Genomic DNA, 20,688 nt, shown 5'->3' on the forward strand with positions numbered 1-20,688 from the left:
CTGTAATAAAAGTTTTGTGAATGTTTCTCTAAATACCTTATTGTACTGTACACACCCTTCTTTTTATGATAATGAGATGACAAAATGCCTATGAGATGAAATGAAGTGAATGACATAGTCATTGTGACATAGTGTTAGACTACTACTGACGTTCTGACAAATGTCAGAAGGAGGATCTTCTGCTTCTGGGCGACAGCTGACCACAGGTAACTGAAACCATGGAAAGTGAAAACTGCAGATAAGGGGGTGACTACTGTGTATTCCAAAGAATTAAAAGCAGGGACTTAAAACAATATGTGTACACCAATATTCATAGTATTGTTCCAATTCATAGAACCAATGTTCATAGTAGTATTAATCACAGTAGCCAAAAGGTGGCAACAACCCAAATGTCCACTACTGATGAATGGATAAACAAAATGTGGACTAGCCACCCAATAGAACATTATTCAGCCATGAAAAGGGATGCAGTACTAACACATGCTGTAACATGGATAAACTTTGAAAACATGCTAAGCAAAAGAAGTCAGATACAAAAGGCCACATATTGTATGATTCAATTTATGTAAAATAGCCAGAATAGGTAAATCCATAGAGATAGAAAGCAGCTTTGTGATTTCCAGGGACTATGGGATGAGGTAATGGGAAATGACTGACTGATGGGTACAGGGTGGAAATAAGAGTGATAATGGTCCCACAACATTATGGATGTACTTACTGTCAATAAACAATCCACTTTCATATGTTTAAAGTGGTAAATTTTATGTTATATGTATTTTACTGTAACAATTACAAAAAAATGTATTAAACATGAATACAAGTCTAGCTTAGAACTTAGGGTGTCAGGAGACAGTGTGGATTTAATAAAGAAGTTTGAATTGGCAATGGGTGGTAGGAGTAAAGGGTCCTGCACTGGGGTAAGTGCCACCAAATAGGATCTGTTCACAATCCACTCTTTAATCCAGGCACACTCCACTCTTAAATAATGATTGGCAAGTTCCCAGGAGGCCAACCTGTTCACAGCCTAACCAGGACTAATTATATCAATTCCCCTGGTTCCTACAGGACTCTCAGTACTGTCACTATACTCTCATTTGACTGCAAAAAGCTCAAGAGGTAAGTGCTCCTGGCTCCTTTTCCAGAGAGGCTCAAAGAAGCTAAGTGACTCATGCAAGGAAACAGTACTAACCATGGGAGTCGTCCCTATGGCAGGTCTGGCCATAGCATCTATGTGGGGCTTGGGGGGTCTTCAACTTGGCTATGAGCACACTTACAGAAATCCTTTCCATCTTCAGCTTGGTAAAATATGGTATAGTTGCTGATGAAACCATTTCTCTGACTCTTGGGAATTTCTTTCCATGTGATCGTGACTGTCTTCACACCAATGTTCTCCGCCTTGGTCACAGGACCTGCTGATGGAACTTTACAGGACAGGAAATAATAAACACTCCATCACACCCCAGCTGATCCTTCCCCCACAAAGGCTCTGGGCAGGACTCACACCAAAATCAGTGCTGAGTAGGGAACTGATGAATCAACCTGTTTGGGAAAATTAGTTTCTGGAGTTATCTGTCTTGAACAGGAAGGGAAGATGTGTCACAGACCAGAGAAAAAGTACTTCCTCATAGACCTCTCACTCTAATTTGGCCCCCAGCTCTTTCACTCATAACTGTAACAGCCATTATCAAATTGTGGAAGAGTTTGCCCCATGGGCTACCTTTGAGAGACAGGATATATTTTCTAATGTCGAATATGGAAGATGTTAGCTTCCAAAGAGATAAAAATATAGTCTAAGCAGTTCACCAGTGCTTATTGCTACACAATGAAAAGTAATTTTTTAGTATCTCCAACTTAGGATTGATTTGTAGGGTCCCTAACTTGGTCTTAACTAAATGTTATTTCTGCTTACAGTGTTATTTGCATTAAGGTTCCTTGTGAATCTGGGCAAATTATTTTACCTCTCTGAGCCTCAAATGCTCATTTCCATGAAGTAAAGAGCTTGGACTTGATCACCAGTGACTACCCTAGCTTTATCACTCAGTGAACCTATAACCTGACCGTGATTGCATCAAACATATAGCTGACTACAGACTGAAGGGGCAGCGTGGGTGAGCAGCAAGGCAACTGCAAATGAGCTACAGGCATTCACAGCCTTGTCTGAATGTTGGACAGGCCCCAATGTTTCCTTGCCCCCACAGGACCTTGTCCATACATACTGCCTTCTTTGACATAAGCCTGCATGGAATATGGCTTGCCCACTCGGTTTTGCAGTACTGGATACACAGAGATGTTATAGCACCAGAAATGTTTTAATTCATCTGTTAAAAAAAAGAGAGAGAGAGAGAGAGAGAGAGAGAAATAAGCATTTACTGCAGAGTATGACATAGTACAAGAAATGCTAGTGTAAGAGTTATGCCCTAAGATTTATGAAAGAGATACTATTTCTCTACAGTTTCCATACCTGGAAAATAAGGGAGGTTAAGTTGGATGGTCTCTAATGTCTATTACAGTTCTAACCTCTTTAAAGCAATTCTTAGCACTAAACCCTCTGGCAAAATGAAAGATCCAGGAAGGGAGAGGTAAGAGATTCAGTCCCTCCCCCATCACAGATTTTGTTATATGATTTGGAGGCACTAAGAATAAACTGAATCCTCTGTCAAATAGCAAATCATCTTAGAGAACTCAGATACCATGAACTCTAGCTCCTCTGTCTGCCTGCATCCCTGCATGAGCATGATTCTTTATATGGATGCTATTCAGTATTAAGGGTTAGACTGATGGGACTGGGAGTGTAAAACCTCATTAATGTGTATTACAGGGAACAAGGACTTTCTTGAAAAGAAGGCTATTTTCTATATCAATCACCTGGGGAAAGGGCCCAGCTCTTAAAACTGGTGACCCAAACTGAAGGGGGTGCCCTGGGTAGGACAATTAGGATACAAACTCTGGTGTTATCCACATGATCAAAATAGCTGGTGGCAAGTGTTAAAATAGTATTTTCTACATGTAAACAGGCCAGATACCTTGTCTGATACTCATGGCTTCCCCACCCAGGCTTGCTGGGAAATGCCAAGAAATGTGTCACTTCACTAAGCTTGTACTAGCTTGTCAAATGCTATTAACTGTTTTTATAGCTTTGAAGCCAAAGTTAAAGGTTTAAAACCTGATGAAATTGAATCCTATACAGAGGAAACCTGTAGGTTCTGCCCTGGCTACCTTGCTGGATTGTCCAATTCCTGGCCTGAGACACAGATTCCCAGGAAAAGGTGGAGGGCTTTGGGGCCGATTCTGAAAACCACTCAACCATCCATGTGTCCACCTCTGGAACAGAGCTTTGCCACTCCACCACCAGTTGGTCCTGAGTGAGGAAGGCCTGCATGGCCTCAATACACTGAAATGCTGGAAGAAGAGAAAAAGACTGCTTTACAGCTAGCCAACTCATTCCCCAAATGCACCAACCACATTGGCAGCCAGTCATTGCCTGAATCATAAGGAAGGTCAAAGTTCAGGATCTCCATGGCAACCTCCCTTAGTGGTTCAGTTTTGTTGTATCACTTTCCTTAATCCCCAACTTGATGATTTAAATGCCTTCTTAATCTTTATCTACCAAAAATTCACCATAATTTTTCCAGGAAAAGATCTCATGAGAGAGCTGATGACTGAAAAGACTTACCTTCCACAGGTAAATCAAAAGGAAAGCAAGCCTGAGACAAAGAATGAATCTCTAAACATAGAATTTCAGGCACCAGTAATCCTGCAGCTGGCAAGCTGAGAGACGGTAACTCTAAAATTATACCAGGGAAATGGCTTCAAATTTCAACCCTCTAGGCTTGCCCTGCACAACCAGGCTATGGAATCCTATCCTCAAAGAATTATCTGTACCAGGAAGACACAGACATTCAGGCTGCAGAAAATTCATGGTCTGAAATAGGCCACAGGATTCCTTTCATAGAGAAGTTGAACATGGAGTTCAAATCCAATATCTAGGATTTAATCAGAATTTAGAGAGCTATCTTACTGAAAATGTTCTGACTATGCGGAAGAGAGGAGAACTACTTGGAGGTGCAGAGAGGCACAGGAGAAAGGTACAAAGGAGTGGGGTTTGGGAGATCCAGGGGTGTGGCTCTCCTCCCTCACGTGCTCCTCACCACCCACCACACACCTGAGCCTTCAAAACTGGAATCCGCAGGAAGTTTACTGAAATGAACATGGAAGACAGCCCTGGATGAGGACAGAAGAGGAGACAGTGTTCCTCCAAAAAACAAAATGTCTTTTGAAGCTGGAAGCCCAGGCCAGGGGTGGAGATTTGGTGTGGGGACAGGGATACTGAATCCTGCTGTCTGTAGGCAACTAGCCCCAGCAGGCTGTGTGCATATTCAGGAGTAGCTGTCCTTAAGGGGCAGAGTTCATGGATCCTTTTCCCAAACTCGGCCGTTAGGAGACACTGCAGCTGCTCCTCCTAGAAGCAAGACCAAACATCCAACAATCTGAAAGGGTGGCTCTGAGGAAGGAAGTGTGAAGCTGAACTCGGGGTGGGGCCGGGGCCGGGAGCACAGAGCCGGGAAGGCAGCCTCACGGAGTCCCTAGGGCTCCTGCTTCGTCCTCCCTGCCCTCCCCTGCTCATGGCCTCTAAGCACCCTCAGCAGCTGTTCGAGTCAGGCTGAAAGTCCTTACTGGAACATTTGGACCATACCTGGCCTCTTGTAGCAGATGATATTCATGCTCCCTGATCTCTCAGATTCCTTCTTAATGTTTTTGTGTGCTTTGCTTGGTTGGGATAACTTTGAGATATAACTTACACTCCACACTCCCCTTTCTGGGTCAGTCTGGACCCACCATCCTCAAGACTTTTATTGCAGATTGCACCTGTTATGGGTTGAGTTGTACCCACCCCTTCCTCCCCCAAATATATCCTCAGTACCACAGAATGTAACCTTATTTGGAAATCAGGTCGTTGCAGATACAAGTAGTTAACTTAAGATGGTGGGCCCTTAACCCAATATCACTGGTGTCCTTATTTTAAAAATTGGGATTTGGACACAGAGACAGAGACACACGGGAAGCTGGCCTGTGAAAACCAAGGCAGAGATCAAAGTCACACTGCCTCCGGCCAAGGAACACCTGGGGCTTCCAAAAGCAGGAAGGAAGGACCTTCCCCTGGAGACTTGTGAAGTGTGGCCCTGCCAACACTTTGATTTCAGACCTCTAAATCTCAGGACAGTGAGACAGTAAGTTTCTGCTCTTTGAAGCCTTGCAGTCTGTGGTCTTGCTCACAGCAACCCTGGGAAAATCAAACAGCCCCTTGGCTTGACCTCCCTGCTTCCCTGGTCTTGCTGCCTCCGCTTCCTTTGGTTCCCCTGGAGGCACTTTGTTTAGCTTTCTCTATTTTTTTTCATTCAATTTATTTGAACTAAAAAAAAAAAATTCACCAATTTGGTGAATCTGGAGACACTTTTTTAATAAACTGCCAACAAATCCTGACCTGAGGGCAGGAGTGAGTGCTGGCTCCTAGCCCCCTGCACCTCCTCCTTCCCAGCACGGCCCTCGGCTGTGCAGGAACTGGGTCTGAAGAGCCAAAAGTGCTGCAGGGATTGAGGCAACAAACCAGCACCTGGGCCCCAGAGCGCAGGGAAACCATTCACTAAGCCGTGAGTCAGCCTGGAAGGACAAAGGGCCTGGGCAGCAATAAGGGGTACAAAAGAGAAGTTTTCAACTCATCATTCTACTCAATGCAAATGAACTCCTGGATACCTCCATCATTCAACAAGAACGTTTTAAGTAATTTTTCCAGATATAACATCCCCAGGCGCAGAAGGTAATACAGATCCTCCCTGGGAGAAAGGGGGTAGGGCTTGACTGCTAACACCTTTGATTTCCTGTGGTCTGCGTGAAGGCAGTTCGGACTACTGAATGTGGTTCCCTGATGCCTGGCGCGCCCTGCCTTTGCTGGCTGTCCTCGCCCACCTTCAGTCCCAACCTCTTCCTCAGCCCCTCACTGTGCAAGCAGCCGTGCTGTTCTAGGCCCTACCTCAGACCACTCCATAGCTGCCTGCTGGCCAAGGCCCTTGGGGTCTGAATGTCCTAGAACTCCAAGGAGGGCCAGACAACAAGGAACCTGAAGGTGTATCTATTCCAATCCATTATTTTAAAGATGGGTAAATAACCAGTTCAGGGCCATGCAGCAACTGCAATGAGAATTCTAAGTCACTTATTAATACCAAATCCAAGGTTCTTGATAAAGTATGTAGTACAAATCTGGAATCACACAGACCTGGGCTTGAATTACACCTGAGAGACCTCAGACAAATTACTAAGCTTTGCTGAATCTCAGCTTCATCATCACAAAGAAGATCTAATACCATCTATGTCATGGGTCATTTCAAGGCTAACATTTGACTAACCTATCATCTTAGCACAATGTTGACATACACTAATGGACAATACATGATAATTACATTTATTTAATGATTGTTGTACCTACAATAACTATTATTACTCAACTATTCTCCAGTTGACTCCTCTTTATGAAACAAAATTCTGTAAAACATTACTTTCTTATATGTCCAAGACAGGGGACTTTAAACTTTCTCCACAGAGTCAAATAGTAAATATTTTATCTGTTACAACTATTCAACTCTGCCTGCCATTGTTGCACAAAAGGAGACATGACAATGTATAAAAAAAAGAAAGAAAGAAAAGAACAGGTGTGGTTGTATTCCAATAAAACTTTATTTACAAAAAAACATGTGTCAGGCCAACTTTGGTCCACAAGCTATAGCTTGCCTACCTGGTCTATGACCAGTATAACTGATTATCATGTTGATGCTTCTGACATAAAGCACTTGCTTGCTTCAGATTTGGGAAAAACAAACAAAAAACCCTATATGAATGTAGCATAATTTTGAAATATTTTCTAGCATTTTAAAGTTGATAATCCATATGTAATAGAAATTTAATTGATCATAAACTTTAATAAGAATGACAATAATAATAATAATTAGCACTAGACAAAGTATTTTACCCACACAATTTCATTTAATCATCACAACAGCTCTGTGAGGTAGGTATTACTATATAATAGCCCCATTTTACATGTAGCTAACATTCTCCAGGTTTAAGGTTAGGTAACTTGCCAAAGGTTTAGGTTTATGGTATCTAATGAAAGGTTTGAAACCAGGGCTGTTGGACTCCAAAGCCATGTTTTTATCCTCTGCTCTTTAATGCTTCCCACTACAGGGCCACACCGGGAGACTGATATTACTATTCAGCAGTGCCTCTATTAAAAAGAATGTGTATTCAAAGACACACACATTTGTCAGAAACTTAATCACTACAAGTATTGGATAGGGAGGAACTAAGATGCCAGAAGCTAAGGAGTGTGGGGAATACTATTAAATACTAACTAAAATAGTGGCAAGTATAGCTCAAAACACAAAATATATATATATATATAGAAGTTCTAAAATGAGGTAAGGCAAGAAGCGGGTTAAGTTTAAGAAGAGACAGAAGGGAACATAAGCAGGCAAGTCTAGAACTGGTAGTGTAAATGCCTGAACAGGTCCAGACCAAAGCAAACAGCTGGCAAACTGGAGAATGCATTCCCTAACTGTGATGTGTGTCAACAAATAGTTACCAAGTGCCTTTGCTGTGCCAACTCCTCTGTACCAATTCTAGGTGTCGGAAATGAAGAAGGGGGTGAGGAAGATAAGGCAGGGAGGAGGAGGAAAAGAAAGAGAAGAGAAAAAGAGTCAAAAATCTTTGCCTTCATGGAATGTGCATCCATGAAGAGAGAGAGAGGTAATAAATAAAATAAATGAGAAAATACTAAATAAGGAATAGTAAGATTTTTTTGAGAAAAATAGAGCAGGGAAGAGGAAATCCATTGCCTATAAGTCCTTGAATAAGAACCAAAGATATTTTATTCCAAAACAGAATATAAAATATGTGTTTACCTGGGAACAGTAAATTGTGACAAACTACTTAATGAAAGTAGAATGAGAAGTGTATTGACAAGTGTAAGTGTAAGATATCGTCCTAACTTGGTAGCCAGTTGGAAGGGGAACAAGGAAGAAAATGGGAGGGTGAGCAAAACCAAGGCTGGGACATGGTCAGTGCCCTGAGGCGAAGGTCTCGGGAGAGGCTTCAGCCACTGCGGTGGGAGCGGCAGATGTGACAGTTTTATATGGCTCAACCTGGCTACATTTTATTTAGACCAACACAAGCTGCATGTACAACTTCTAGGCTTATGACTTGGCATCACATGATTTTTGAAGTCTCTGATTTTTCAACACAGGCTTTGTTCCAAAGGAACTTTATTTCAAGGAGCTCACTAGTTACCAGGAGATTTTGCTCTCCCCACCATAACCTAAAAAGTACCCACTTTATTTTCATTTTGACTCAAGAGAAACAGCAACCTGTAAGAGAACAGGGACTACTCCTTGGCAGTTGGACGAAGCCAGGCATCTAAGAACTTTCACTGTACTTACAGTTTTCACCAATAGCTGGAATCCTCAGAGTGGCTACTGGAGACTCCCCGAGAGAATTGTAAGAAACTGCAGACACCCAATAAGTCTTGCTTCCCAGATACAGTTCAAGCTGCTGGTTCGTGGTGTTCACTGTCTCTGTGAGATTAGTGTTGTTTTCTGGAAAGTACCATATGTTATAGCCAAGTGATTTTTCCAGGATTGGAGCTCCTTTTGCCTTCTGAACTCAAAGGATACAAAATTGATTGCCGAAAAAAAGAAAAAAGAAAGGCATTGAGACAGTGATTAATGGTGCAGATTGGGTGTGTAGGTTAATGTTATCTATTAGGTGGTAACCTACAATCAGGTAATTCATTCCTTCTGGGAGGAATAACCTGGTTTATGATGTTAACCCTTCAAGTGCCAGAAGAGGGGATTTGCTAAATGATTTTTTTTCCCTGTGGGCATAACTTAATTTATGTATCTGATTTAATTATTTTATTTTCAGAGTCCTTTTAAGCAATATTACACATTCTTTTTTTTTTGGTATCATTAATATACAATTACATGAGCAACATTGTGGTTACTAGATTCCCCCTATTATCAAGTCCCCACCACATACCCCATTACAGTCACTGTCCATCAGCGTAGTAGGATGCTATAGAGTCACTACTTGTCTTCTCTGTGCTATACTGCCTTCCCTGTACCACCCCCGCTACATTACGTGTGCTAATTGTAATGCTCCTTTTTCCCCCTTCTCCCTCCCTTCCCACCCATCCTCCCCAGTCCCTTTCCCTTTGGTAACTGTTAGTCCATTCTTGGGTTCTGTGAGTCTGCTGCTGTTTTGTTCCTTCAGTTTTTTCTTTGTTCTTATACTCCGCATATGAGTGAAATCATTTGGTACTTGTCTTTCTCTGCCTGGCTTATTTCACTGAGCATAATACCCTCTAGCTCCATCCATGTTGTTGCAAATGGTAGAATTTGTTTTATTCTTACAGCTGAATAATATTCCATTGTGTATATTTACCACATCTTCTTTATCCATTCGTCTACTGATGGACACGAAGGTTGCTTCCATTTCTTGGCTATTGTAAATAGTGCTGCAATAAACTTAGGGGTGCATATGTCTTTTTCAAACTGGGCTCCTGCATTCTTAGGGTAAATTCCTAGGAGTGGAATTCCTGGGTCAAATGGTATTTCTATTTTTAGTTTTTTGAGAAACCTCCATACTGTCTTCCACAATGGTTGAACTAATTTACATCCCCACCAGCAGTGTTGGAAAGTTCCCCTTTATCCAAATCCTCACCAACATTTGTTGTTGTTTGTCTTTTGGATGGTGGCCATCCTTACTGGTGTGAGGTGATATCTCATTGTGGTTTTAATTTGCATTTCTCTGATGATTAGTGATATGAAGCATCTTTTCATGTGCCTGTTTGCCATCTGAATTTCTTCTTTGGATAAGTGTCTGTTCAGTTAATCTGCCCATTTTTTAAGTGGCTTATTTGCTTTTTGTTTGGTGAGGTGCATGAGCTCTTTGTATATTTTGGATGTCAACCCCTTATTGGATATGTCATTTATGAATATATTCTCCCATACTATAGGATGTCTTTTTGTTCTACTGATAGTGTCCTTTGCTGTACAGTAGGTTTTTAGTTTGATATAGTCCCACTTGTTCATTTTTGCTTTTGTTTCCCTTGCCCATGGAGAGATGTTCATGAAGAATTCGTTCATGTTTATATTCAAGAGAGTTTTGCCTATGTTTTCTTCTAAGAGTTTTATGGTTTCATGACTTACGTTGAGGTCTTTGATCCACTTTGAGTTTACTTTTGTGTATGGAGTTAGGCAGTAATCTAATTTCATTCTCTTACATGTAGCTGTCCAGTTTTGCCAACACCAGCTGTTGAAAAGGCTGTCATTTCCCCATTGTATATCCGTGGCTCCTTTATTGTATATTAATTGACCATATATGCTTGGATTAATATCTGGACTCTCTATTCTGTTCCACTGTTCTGTGGTTCTGTTCTTGTGCCAGTACCAAATTGTCTTGATTACTGTGGCTTTGTAGTAGAGTTTGAAGTTGGGAAATGAGATCACCCTGCTTTATTCTTCCTTCTCAGGATTGCTTTGGCTATTTGGGGTCTTTTGTGGTTCCATATGAATTTTAGAACTATTTGTTCCAGTTCACTGATATATAGTCTCTTGGTATCAACCCTTAACATAAGTCTAATTCCATGAGGCTAACCTAAGAGAATTCCCAGGCCAACATAAACAAGTCACCGCCATTTCCTTTTGGCTGTATCTTTCTCTCTGTTCCACATGGGCAGAGGAAGGTAAACTAAGAAGCTGAGAAAACCTCTGAGCCAGTCTCAAGTCTGTTCTGGTTCTGGGTCATCTCTTGCCTGGAAGCCTCCCTTGCCTTATATCTCCACCCCCCCACACACACCCACACCCACTCTAACTCCATGCAGGGAGCTAGCTGCCCTGGACCAGGCACCCCTGGTGCCCCAGCCAAGAGACTAAAACATTCGGGACTGCCCTACTCATCTCCAACCCTTGGTAAGAAGTCTAAGGTGACCCCAGGGGCTCCAAACCAAACTGCATGAACCTGAGCTCACTAATCAGATGTTTTTCCTAGGGATCAGCATACTGAGTATTTCCCAGAAATTATAGGGTTTTCCAGTTGCTCACTTTCTGTTACTGATAACACACATAGATGCAGCAGAATGACTGAATGTAGGGTCAGAGAGGACTTTACAAGACACTTTGTCCCATTGCCCTCCCAGTTCAGGAATTTCCACTACAGCTCCCATAATATAAAAAAGTCAGTAGAACGTTCCTAATGATGGGTGCCTTTTAGCTGTCAAAACAACTTACTCTTTTTTTAACAACAGCTTTATTGAGATATAATTCACATGCCATAAAATTCACTCTTTTAAATTGTACAATTCAGTAGCTTTAAGTGTATTCATGTCACTACTACCTAATTTTAATCCATTCTTTTTAACCAATTCTAGTTCTTAGATAACTCTCCTATTAAGGAAAAAAGGAAGAGCGGTTCCCAGGGGAGGGGGAGGGGGTGGAGGGCACTGAGGTCCATCCTGCCTGCTCCACAGGTTGGCATGTGGGTATACGCCATTATTTCCTTTCCTTTTCCCTGAACGCATTGACAGGGTCATTTGTTTCCACACTTGATGACTGAGAAGAAAACCAGCACCATCTGGGACCGACTCTCAGAGATCTCCCGGCTCTGCTGGTTGTGTCTCCCTGGTCAGCTGCCTCTGCAGCCTGAGGGTGTCCCGCGGCCCTGGGGGTGGGAAGGGAGGGGAGGGAGGCCCAAGATGCTCCCGCCCTGCAGCAACTGGGGGCAGAGTGTCCTTAGTCAAAGCAGGGCCATTTCTGCATTTTCAAAAGGATTTTCAACTGTCCTGGACTTTAGCAAGTATGAGATAACATGCTATTTCCTGGTCATTTTAGAGACACAGTACAGAGTTTTGGCATCTCCCTGCCCTCCTCCCTCTCTTCTCCCCCCAACCCCATCTTTTCTCTCCTGTTTCCTGGTTGGTTTTCTTTCTCTCTTTGCCCCTGTCCTTTCCTGTTTATTCCCCCTCCCCTCCTTCTCTGTCCTTTCTCTTACCTTCTCCTTCGTTCCTCGCTCCCAGGGCTCCATCCTAGATGGGACCGTTGGCCCCCTGGTGGTGCCCCTGTACCCCACCATCCCAGTATTCCAAGAGGCACTTGTGCATATATGCATATATGTTTGCCATGACCTGAGTACACTCTAGTGAGATGACCCCACGTCAGTGCTCTTATCCAGGGGTGATTTTCTCTAAAAGGTCAAGGTGCCTCCAGCACTTGCACTTTGTACCTGTCTCAAATGTTAATGTTTCAGATCAAAGAGGTGTTCAGGGTCTGTAATGTACATTCAGGCCATCCACAAGGTAGCCTATGAGGGGTTTTCTTTTTTAGCTGGGAAACCATTGTGAGATTTGGGACATCATAAAGTCTCTAAGAAAGGAAATTCAGGAGGTAAAAGTTCAAGAATCACAGTTCTTGGATGTGGGTTTAAAAAAATAAACCCCAGAGTGGGGGTTACCTTCCATAACAGCTGCACTGGCCTTTTTCCATCTGCTTCAGCTGGTCTCAGGACTCTCCACAGATCCAGGCCGTGTGGAGCTGGAAGGAACAAGAGTGAGGTGCTCAGTTCAGACACAAGGGAGGCACAGCAAGAGATGATGAAATTAGCTGGTCTGCTTGTTAGGAAATGCAGTTGGGAGGATTTGCTTGAAAAAGTCAGGAGGAGCAAGGTGGAGAGCAAAGGGATGGCAACACTGTGACCACCTGTGAGGGCGTCATTTTGTGGCCAAAAGATTACAATCAACCAAAGGTAAAAAATAAAACTGCTCTTGGATTTGATGACTTAATGTAAGGTCAAAGAAAAGTACAATAGACCCTATCATAATATAATTCATCACTCAAATCTGGGCTGAACTGTTACATCTTCATCCTCTAAGACATGACATCTGCATAAAGCTGAGAATGCCATGGGTAACTGATAAAGTGATAGATAAATAGATGCAGAGATAGAGCGAGGGATCAATCTACAGATGACTACTCCCAAAAAGGATGAAACTGCATACTTACAATGTTATAAGATATAAGAAAGAATTAAGGAAGAAAGCAGCAGAGAAATAATCTTTACTAGGTCTCTATGCAGAGACAAAGAGAAGGGAGGAGGATTTGAGAGAAGGTAAGAAAAAGGACAGAAAAGGAGGAGGGGAAGGGGGGATAAACAGGAAAGGACAAGGGCAAAGAGAGAAAGAAAACCAACCAGGAAACAGGAGAGAAAAGAGGAAAAGTAAAGAAGAATCACATTAAATTGCGCATTTCTCATGGCCTGATAAAAAGGAAACAGAAATCCATATGCAAAAGCAAGTATTTTCTGGCTATAGGAACTGAATTCATAAATGGAATTTATCATGTGGATCCTCTCAAAAAAGACAATGTAACATTAAAGTTAATCTCTGCAATCACAGTTGAAAAAACTATAGAAAGATAGCATGTGCACATTTCTCATTGTTGTCTTCTATAAAATGCAAGGGCATAATGTCAGACCTGATTCATGCATTTCTCCAGTGAACCACATAATCTAAGATAATATAGTTCAAGTGTGTTTCCTTCTGAAGATCTAACCATACAAGTATAATTTCCAATGCTGAGCTTCTGATTAAAGGATGACTCACACTCCTTAGCCAGAGAGGAAAGCTGAGAGTTCTGAAGACCTGTCAGTGAGAAGAGTGACGTAATTTACAGAAGTGAGAAAACATCTCTAATGGAAGCTGCAGTCGATAGCTCTGAATCTTTTCTCGAGGAAACCACATGGATGAAGATAAAGCAATTAGGTTGCAAAGAATGGGTTCAGCTACTCAAACCACTATCTAAACTGTTTTAGCGCTGAGAGATTTTCAGAGATCTTTTAAATTTTATATGATTGAGTATCTTAAAGTGAAATTACTGAGCTCCAACTAAAGACAGCTTCACAGCATAGAAAAATATACCAAAGGATAATTAAGCCAGTAACCTGTCTTGTCATAATGGAGAGTCACATTTCTTCTTGCAGAGGCCAAAGTGTGTATAACACAGTCTAATTATCAGGCCCCAAGTCTCCCAGTGAGATCTATTGTTATTCCATGTAAGTTGCATATAAGGAAATTGGAACTGTCTAGCCTTTACGTGTGAGTTCATCAGTTTCCATTATGATATTGTCTTATAAACTCTGCCAGGAGCTTTCTGATTCCCAGATATCTTTACTGAATCAGAAGACAGGACAGCCAGTACTCAGCTTTCTCAGACAAGGAGCAACAGGTTGGTTTCAACCTGTTTACAATCCAATGAGATGTGAGTAAGACAGAGTTCCTCCCAGAAGACAGCCTTAGCAGAAGGTCCCTAGAACTTACAATGTGACCCACAGAAGGGGAAGCACTCTCACTCCATCTCTGACCTGCAGAGTCTCTCTGTTCCAGTTACTGTTCCAGTCTGGAAGTCAGACTTAGGGATAATAACATGGAGAATAATAGAGAATGACATCTAAAGGGAAAGTGTTCATTACAATTCAGTCCCCAAAATTCATCTGAAGGATCGAGGCAAAAACTATACTGATTATTAATAATCATTCTAGCCACATGATCAGAATATGAGTAAAATTCTCCTTAAATGTACCATAGGCAGTCATTTAGCAGATGGTGATGAGTGAATTTAATCAGGCATTTTCTTCTTTTGCTGAGGCCACTATTATCTGCTGATTTGCTCAAAGAGAAATAGTCTTCCCTAAAAAAGGTCTTCCTCTATTTATGGTGGGATTATGTCCCAAAAAACCCACTGTAAGTGCAAAATACTGTAAGTCAAAAATGTGTTTAACACATAATCTACTGAACATCATAAATTAAATGTGCTTAGAACAATTACATTATAGCCTACAGTTGGGCAAAATCATCCAATAGAGAGCCTATTTTATAATAGTATTGAATATCTCATGTAATTTATTGAGTACGGTACTGAAATTGAAACACAGAATGGCTCTACGGGGACCACTGCTGATAATTGTTATTGGTTGTTTTCCCTCATGATGGTGCAGCTGCCACGTCACACAAGAGGATCATACCATGCAGCTGGAGTCTAGGAAAAGGCCAAAATTCAAAACACAGTTTCTTTGTATTACTTTGTATAGCTTTCACACCATCATAAGTCAGGGACCATTGGTATAGACTTCCCACAATGAAGCTTTTAGCAAAACCACCACCTGACTAGCATGTAAATCTTCTACTATTGTTACAGCCAATTTTCCATTAACCATGAGTTAATAATAGATTTGCAGTTTCAACAAAGGGGAAAAGTAATAATTCTGTATCTGTGAAAGAACAAAATTAAATTTTTCCAAATACATCAATATCTACAAGTCATCGATAGTTTGGACTGATATAGCAACAATTTGATGCTAAGTTGTTTGTATTAAAATCTGGGAATGCCCACAGAAACCGCAGTCAGACACCTCAGACACATATGGGTGCCTTTGCTGGAGACCAACAATAAGAAAAACTAACCTTAGCAAGTGTCCTGTACTAAGCATTTTATATCAATTACCTCATTTAATCTCCACAGCCCTATAATTAGGAACTTCAATATTCTTATCTCCATTTTTGAAGCACAGAGAAGTAAAGCAATTGCCCAGCACATGAACTTTTAAGTAATAAAGCCAAGATTTGAATACAATTATATCTGCATCATGTAGTAGATGTTAATGCTTAAGTGTGGGTAAATTACCCTAATAATCAATATGTTGAAATACAAAAGAATACAAGTAGTGCTTCACATTCAATTTAGAATAGAAATTTTCAATTAGAAAGGTTTGAGGTAGTGTGTATTAAACAACTGGCATTTCATTGTGAAACAGGGAAACAAATAATTTTTTTAACTGGAAAGGGAGAAATTAGGATGTGCTGTGGGGTACGAGTATTTTCATCAACTTCTGGGATCCTAGAAAAAAAAACTAAAGAAAAACGAAAGTACAAGTTCTCTAGTAGTAACTCTGATTAAAGTTGATTTAATTAGCAAAGGACACAGAGAACACCAAGATGTAGTGTTTTGTTAATTAATCTTAGCCAAGCTAGTTGAAATAACAAACCAGCTGAAATGAAAAATCTTGTTTCTGGCAGCAAAACAAGTGGACGAAACTGATGTGAGAGAGTGGCTAGGCTGCAATGAGCTAACAGAAGACATGGAGCCATAATGACTTCTCCTCACCCTGGAGAGAAGACTGCCAGCTACAGGGAGGAAAGCAAGATCATAACCGAGGCGGAACTTGGTCTCCCAGGCTGCCTGCTGAAAGGTGTAGCAAAGGGAGAGGACAATTTGCTCAAAGGTACTGCACATGTTTTGTTCTGATATTTTAAAAGGGAGGGCCCAGCTAAAATACAGAGACAGCAACAGATTACACCAATGGATTATAGCCCCTGGGCCATATTTTACTGTGCAATTGATATGCTGTTTGATATTCGTAAATATTACATCTGTGTTCATTGGACACTTTGAAATAATGTCTGTAGAATGTAAACGTGTTTCCAAATACTGTATGTAATTCTAATCAAAAGTTTACATTGACTAGTTTTGCTTTAACCATGCATGTATTTTTATCTATTTAAAATTTATATAGCCCTTACCATTTGTAAGGCACTGTTCTAAGCACTTAGACACATAAGATTTGGGATTTTCTATAATCTTTTTCTCTATTGCTACAGCATGGCATAGAAGACTGGATGCCTGAATGGCACAGAAGAGAGAATCTTAGGGTGAGAAAAGCCTTCAGAGTCCATTTAGCGAATTCCCAGGTGCTACATGAATCCTTATTGTGTAACCATATCCACCAAGGAGTATTCCAGACTATGCATGAACATCCAGTGGGGAATACAAAATTTAGAAAGCACCTGATTGCTTCCAGACATCTAACCATATGGGCAAATGTACCAAACATTTGTTAGTACCAACTTGGTCTCATGGGGAAAACTCAACCAGGATCCAAAGGAATAAATTATCATAAGCACCGGAGAGCACAGAGGTTTACCCCAGATGTTGCATAAGAACAGTGTGGAACTTGGCTATAAGACCGACTAAGAAGGGCCTGAAATCATGGTTGGGGTTAGGTGGGGGAAAATTCATGTTCTAAAACCAGGTGTCTTACAAACAAATAAGGTTAAAACTATAGAGGATTAGAAGGGCCAGCACTTTTGCATTTCTTTTCCATATTTCAAATGTATCGACATTACCAAGCATTCACCTAATTATTCATTCATTCATTCATTCATTGTGTTAGGCTGTAAAATGGGCCTCAACAATCTAAGTCCTAATCCCTGGAACCTTAAATGTTACCTTATGTGGCCAAAGGTATTTTGCAGATGTGATTGTGTTAGGATCTTGAGATGGGGAGATTACCCTGCCTTGTCTAGGTGGGCTTTAAATGTCATTACAAAGGTCATTAAAGAAGTGAAGTAGAGATCTGACACAGAAGAGGAGAGAAAGGTGACGTGATGATGGAAGCAGAGAAAGGAGTGACATGTTTTGTAGATAGAGGAAGGGGCCACAAACCAAAGAATATAGGAGGCCACTAAAAGCTGGAAAGGCAAGAAAACATATTCTCCCTTCAGAGTCACTAAAAGGAGACAACCCTGCTGACACTGACTTTAGTCTTGTGAAACTTATTTTGGACTTCTGACTTCCAGAACTGTAAGAGAAAAACTGTGTTGCTTTAAGCCGCCAAATGTAGGGTAGTTTGTTAGAGCAGCCATGGGAAACTAACACAGTCATCAAACGTTTATTGACCATCTACTTGGTTCAGGCCCTGGGCAAAGTTCTTGATTAGAGAATATAACACATCCTAAGTGACCCTGAGCAATTTATTAACATCTCTGAAATTCAACTCCCTAACCTCAAAATGGAGAGAATTCTACATATCTTACAGGGCTCTTAGGAAGATTAATAATAAGAATAGGAAATCTGACATTTATTGAATGTTTACGATGGGCTAAATAAACTTTTTTATTTGCTTTTTAAAATAACACTAAAAAGTAGGTACTATTATTAACTCAATTTTACAAATTATATTCCTTTATGGAAAAGGGGACTATATAGTGAGAAAACGGAGGCTTAGAGATTAGTTATCTTGCCCCAAATCACTCCAGAGCCAGGCTGGGATTTCAGCCAAGCCCACAGACTAGAAGTACTGTTCTTAGTTACCACACCTGACTCATGGTAAGTACCTTTCTCTTTCCTTCCCCCACTGTCATTAAAAATGTGACCTTTCTTTTCTCACTGGTTATACCTTTACTTATTTCTTTAGTAGTAGCTCCACAGTTTACAATATGTATCTTTATTTTAACACAGGAAAGCATTAAATAATATTATATCACTTCATATATAGTATAAGAATTTTGTAAGAGTATTAAGGATGTGATCTTTTGCCTTTGGGGCAAAAAAGCTGCTAATGTAATTACCACCATCAGAGGCTTACCCTGGGAGTCAGGTGGGTGCCTTGGGTGCCCTGTGGAAAGGAAATGCACAGGCTCTCCAGGCTGGGATTGTGGGATCCCATGATTCCCAAGTATAGCACTTCGCTAGGCTCAGGCCACTCTAAACCAGAGCAGCCAGAAAAGGAATTATAAAGGAGCAGCTTGCCTTCTTCCTCAGTTGTTCCCATTTTTTCTTGGCTCCAGCCACTCCAGAACATCGACTCCTCACCCACACATCGCAGAGCTACAACATATTCTGTAAAAGCCAGCAGCCCTGTGAGGTTGTATGTTTCATCTCTGTTGATATCTTCCTCGGTGAAGTTGACTTCCATCTAAAAGACAGAGACAACCCTGAGCTGGATGGGAGACCACATGTTATCTTTTCACTCTTCTTATTCCCTCCCCAACCCTCTTACCTTTTTAGAACTAGCAGCATTATATCTCACATTTCAAAATATGTAATTTCCATATATAAACCTCCATGCGTGCCTGGGGATTATTTATACCTAAATAGCTGTGAGTCACCCAATGAACCACCTTCCCCACCCCCCCATTTCCTGTTTCTAAGCTTGTGGGGCAGAGATTTCTGCCTCTGGGATGTATATGAGTGAGCAGAATCTTGCTGTTCTGGAAGATGCAAGTAAAAGTCCTGGGACCTAGGGCAACCTGGGCCTCAGTTTAAAGTCTAGAGGTGACCCCAATGGCTAAGGCCTCACAGAACAGTAGGCAACAGAGCAATAAAACCAAACTGCACAAACAGGCATGCCCATTTTGTGAGTATGCAACAGAGACCTTAGCAGCATTCCATTCAACCTCATGTCAAGGTCCAGACCCAGAGAAGTTAAGTGACTATAAATTACCTCAAATTTCCTTTTGGACCCAACTCTCCAAGAGAGACTCAATATTCAGCTATTTCTTTCTGAGCATGGTCATTGTCACTACAGTATGGACTTTTAGCAGTTGGTTTATATGAACTTACATTGAGTTGATTAATAAAGCCAACTGCACAAACAGGCATGCCCATTTTGTGAGTATGCACACTAGTTCCACAGAACCTTGCGATAGAAGGAAGTCCTGATAATTCTTATATATATATAACAACTATGAAAATAAGTACACAATTATAAGCCCTAAAGGAAATCAGGCAAAATGAGGGTGTGTGTATGTAGCTAAAAACTAAGCATCCCAGCTACAGAGGGACAGTCCTGAACTCCCAGCCTAGTGATGATGTCGGAGCAACAAAGTAGGATCCAGGGTGAGACCAATTCACTGCTGAACTCCAGGTTCCCTAAGTGCCCTCCTTAGATATGCTGCAGTGACAGAACAAGGTTTGGGGAACATAATTTGAGACAACCCATCATCTCTGAGAGAAAGTAGCCTCCCCAACTTACCTTAGTTATGGGGCCCAGTTGGAACCAGAATAAAACCTTTAGGAGAAGACCAACCTTCTCCTAACATTACGTAAATGCAAATAAAAACAATATCAATCCATAAAATACACATTTTAAAAAATGACTAATATTCTTCTTAAGAAATCTTTTGCATTTTTCCTCCTGCCTTGCTACTATCCTCAGCACTTGCTTGGCCTGCTTGTTGAGGCTCCTCAAGTTCATGCTTGGAAAGCTCTGCCTACCATAGCTGTGCAAGCCTGTTCTCAACTCTAGCCTCAAAGGAAAGAAAAAGCTGCTCAGTGTTTCAGTGTGCCTGGGAGTCTTCTTTCACTCAGGCTTTTCGTCTAGGCAAGGTGCCTTTGGCCCTCACAGAGGTCAGGATCAACTGATCCTCCATACACAAGCTAAATCTAAACCTTCCCCAACTCAACACAGGCAATGGACTCCTACCAGAACACTAATTAACTTCATCAGGTTTATTTCTAACAATCTATACTTTGTGCCAAATTCTAGCTCACCCAAAGTGTTTATGTCATAGAAGATGAGTTAGAGGTTTGGTACAAATTCTCTATCAAACTTAAAACAGTATTGAGAGCTAGAGGGTATTATGCTTAGTGAAATAAGCCAGGCGGAGAAAGACAAGTACCCAATGATTTCACTCATCTGTGGAGTATAAGAACAAAGAAAAAACTGAAGGAACAAAACAGCAGCAGAAGCACAGAACCCAAGAATGGACTAGCAGTTACCAAAGGGAAAGGGACTGGGGAGGATGGGTGGGAA

The 20,688-nt window shown here is 41.2% G+C and overlaps 1 protein-coding gene across 2 annotated transcripts in view; it reads right to left on the reverse strand.

The window, feature by feature from the left end:
- Positions 1–20,688, reverse strand: part of IL31RA (interleukin 31 receptor A) — a 78,142-nt gene that overhangs the window by 14,641 nt on the left and 42,813 nt on the right. For both annotated transcript variants that reach the window (XM_057495133.1, XM_057495134.1), the window contains 6 exons: positions 18,684–18,849; positions 12,556–12,635; positions 8,487–8,703; positions 3,217–3,399; positions 2,217–2,318; positions 1,275–1,421 (listed from right to left, as the gene is read on the reverse strand). In XM_057495133.1, coding sequence (XP_057351116.1) covers positions 1,275–1,421; positions 2,217–2,318; positions 3,217–3,399; positions 8,487–8,703; positions 12,556–12,635; positions 18,684–18,849 — 895 coding nt within the window. The remainder of the gene's footprint in view (positions 1–1,274; positions 1,422–2,216; positions 2,319–3,216; positions 3,400–8,486; positions 8,704–12,555; positions 12,636–18,683; positions 18,850–20,688) is intronic.

Source organism: Manis pentadactyla, chromosome 2 (assembly GCF_030020395.1).
Source record: "Manis pentadactyla isolate mManPen7 chromosome 2, mManPen7.hap1, whole genome shotgun sequence".
Taxonomy (NCBI): domain Eukaryota; kingdom Metazoa; phylum Chordata; class Mammalia; order Pholidota; family Manidae; genus Manis; species Manis pentadactyla.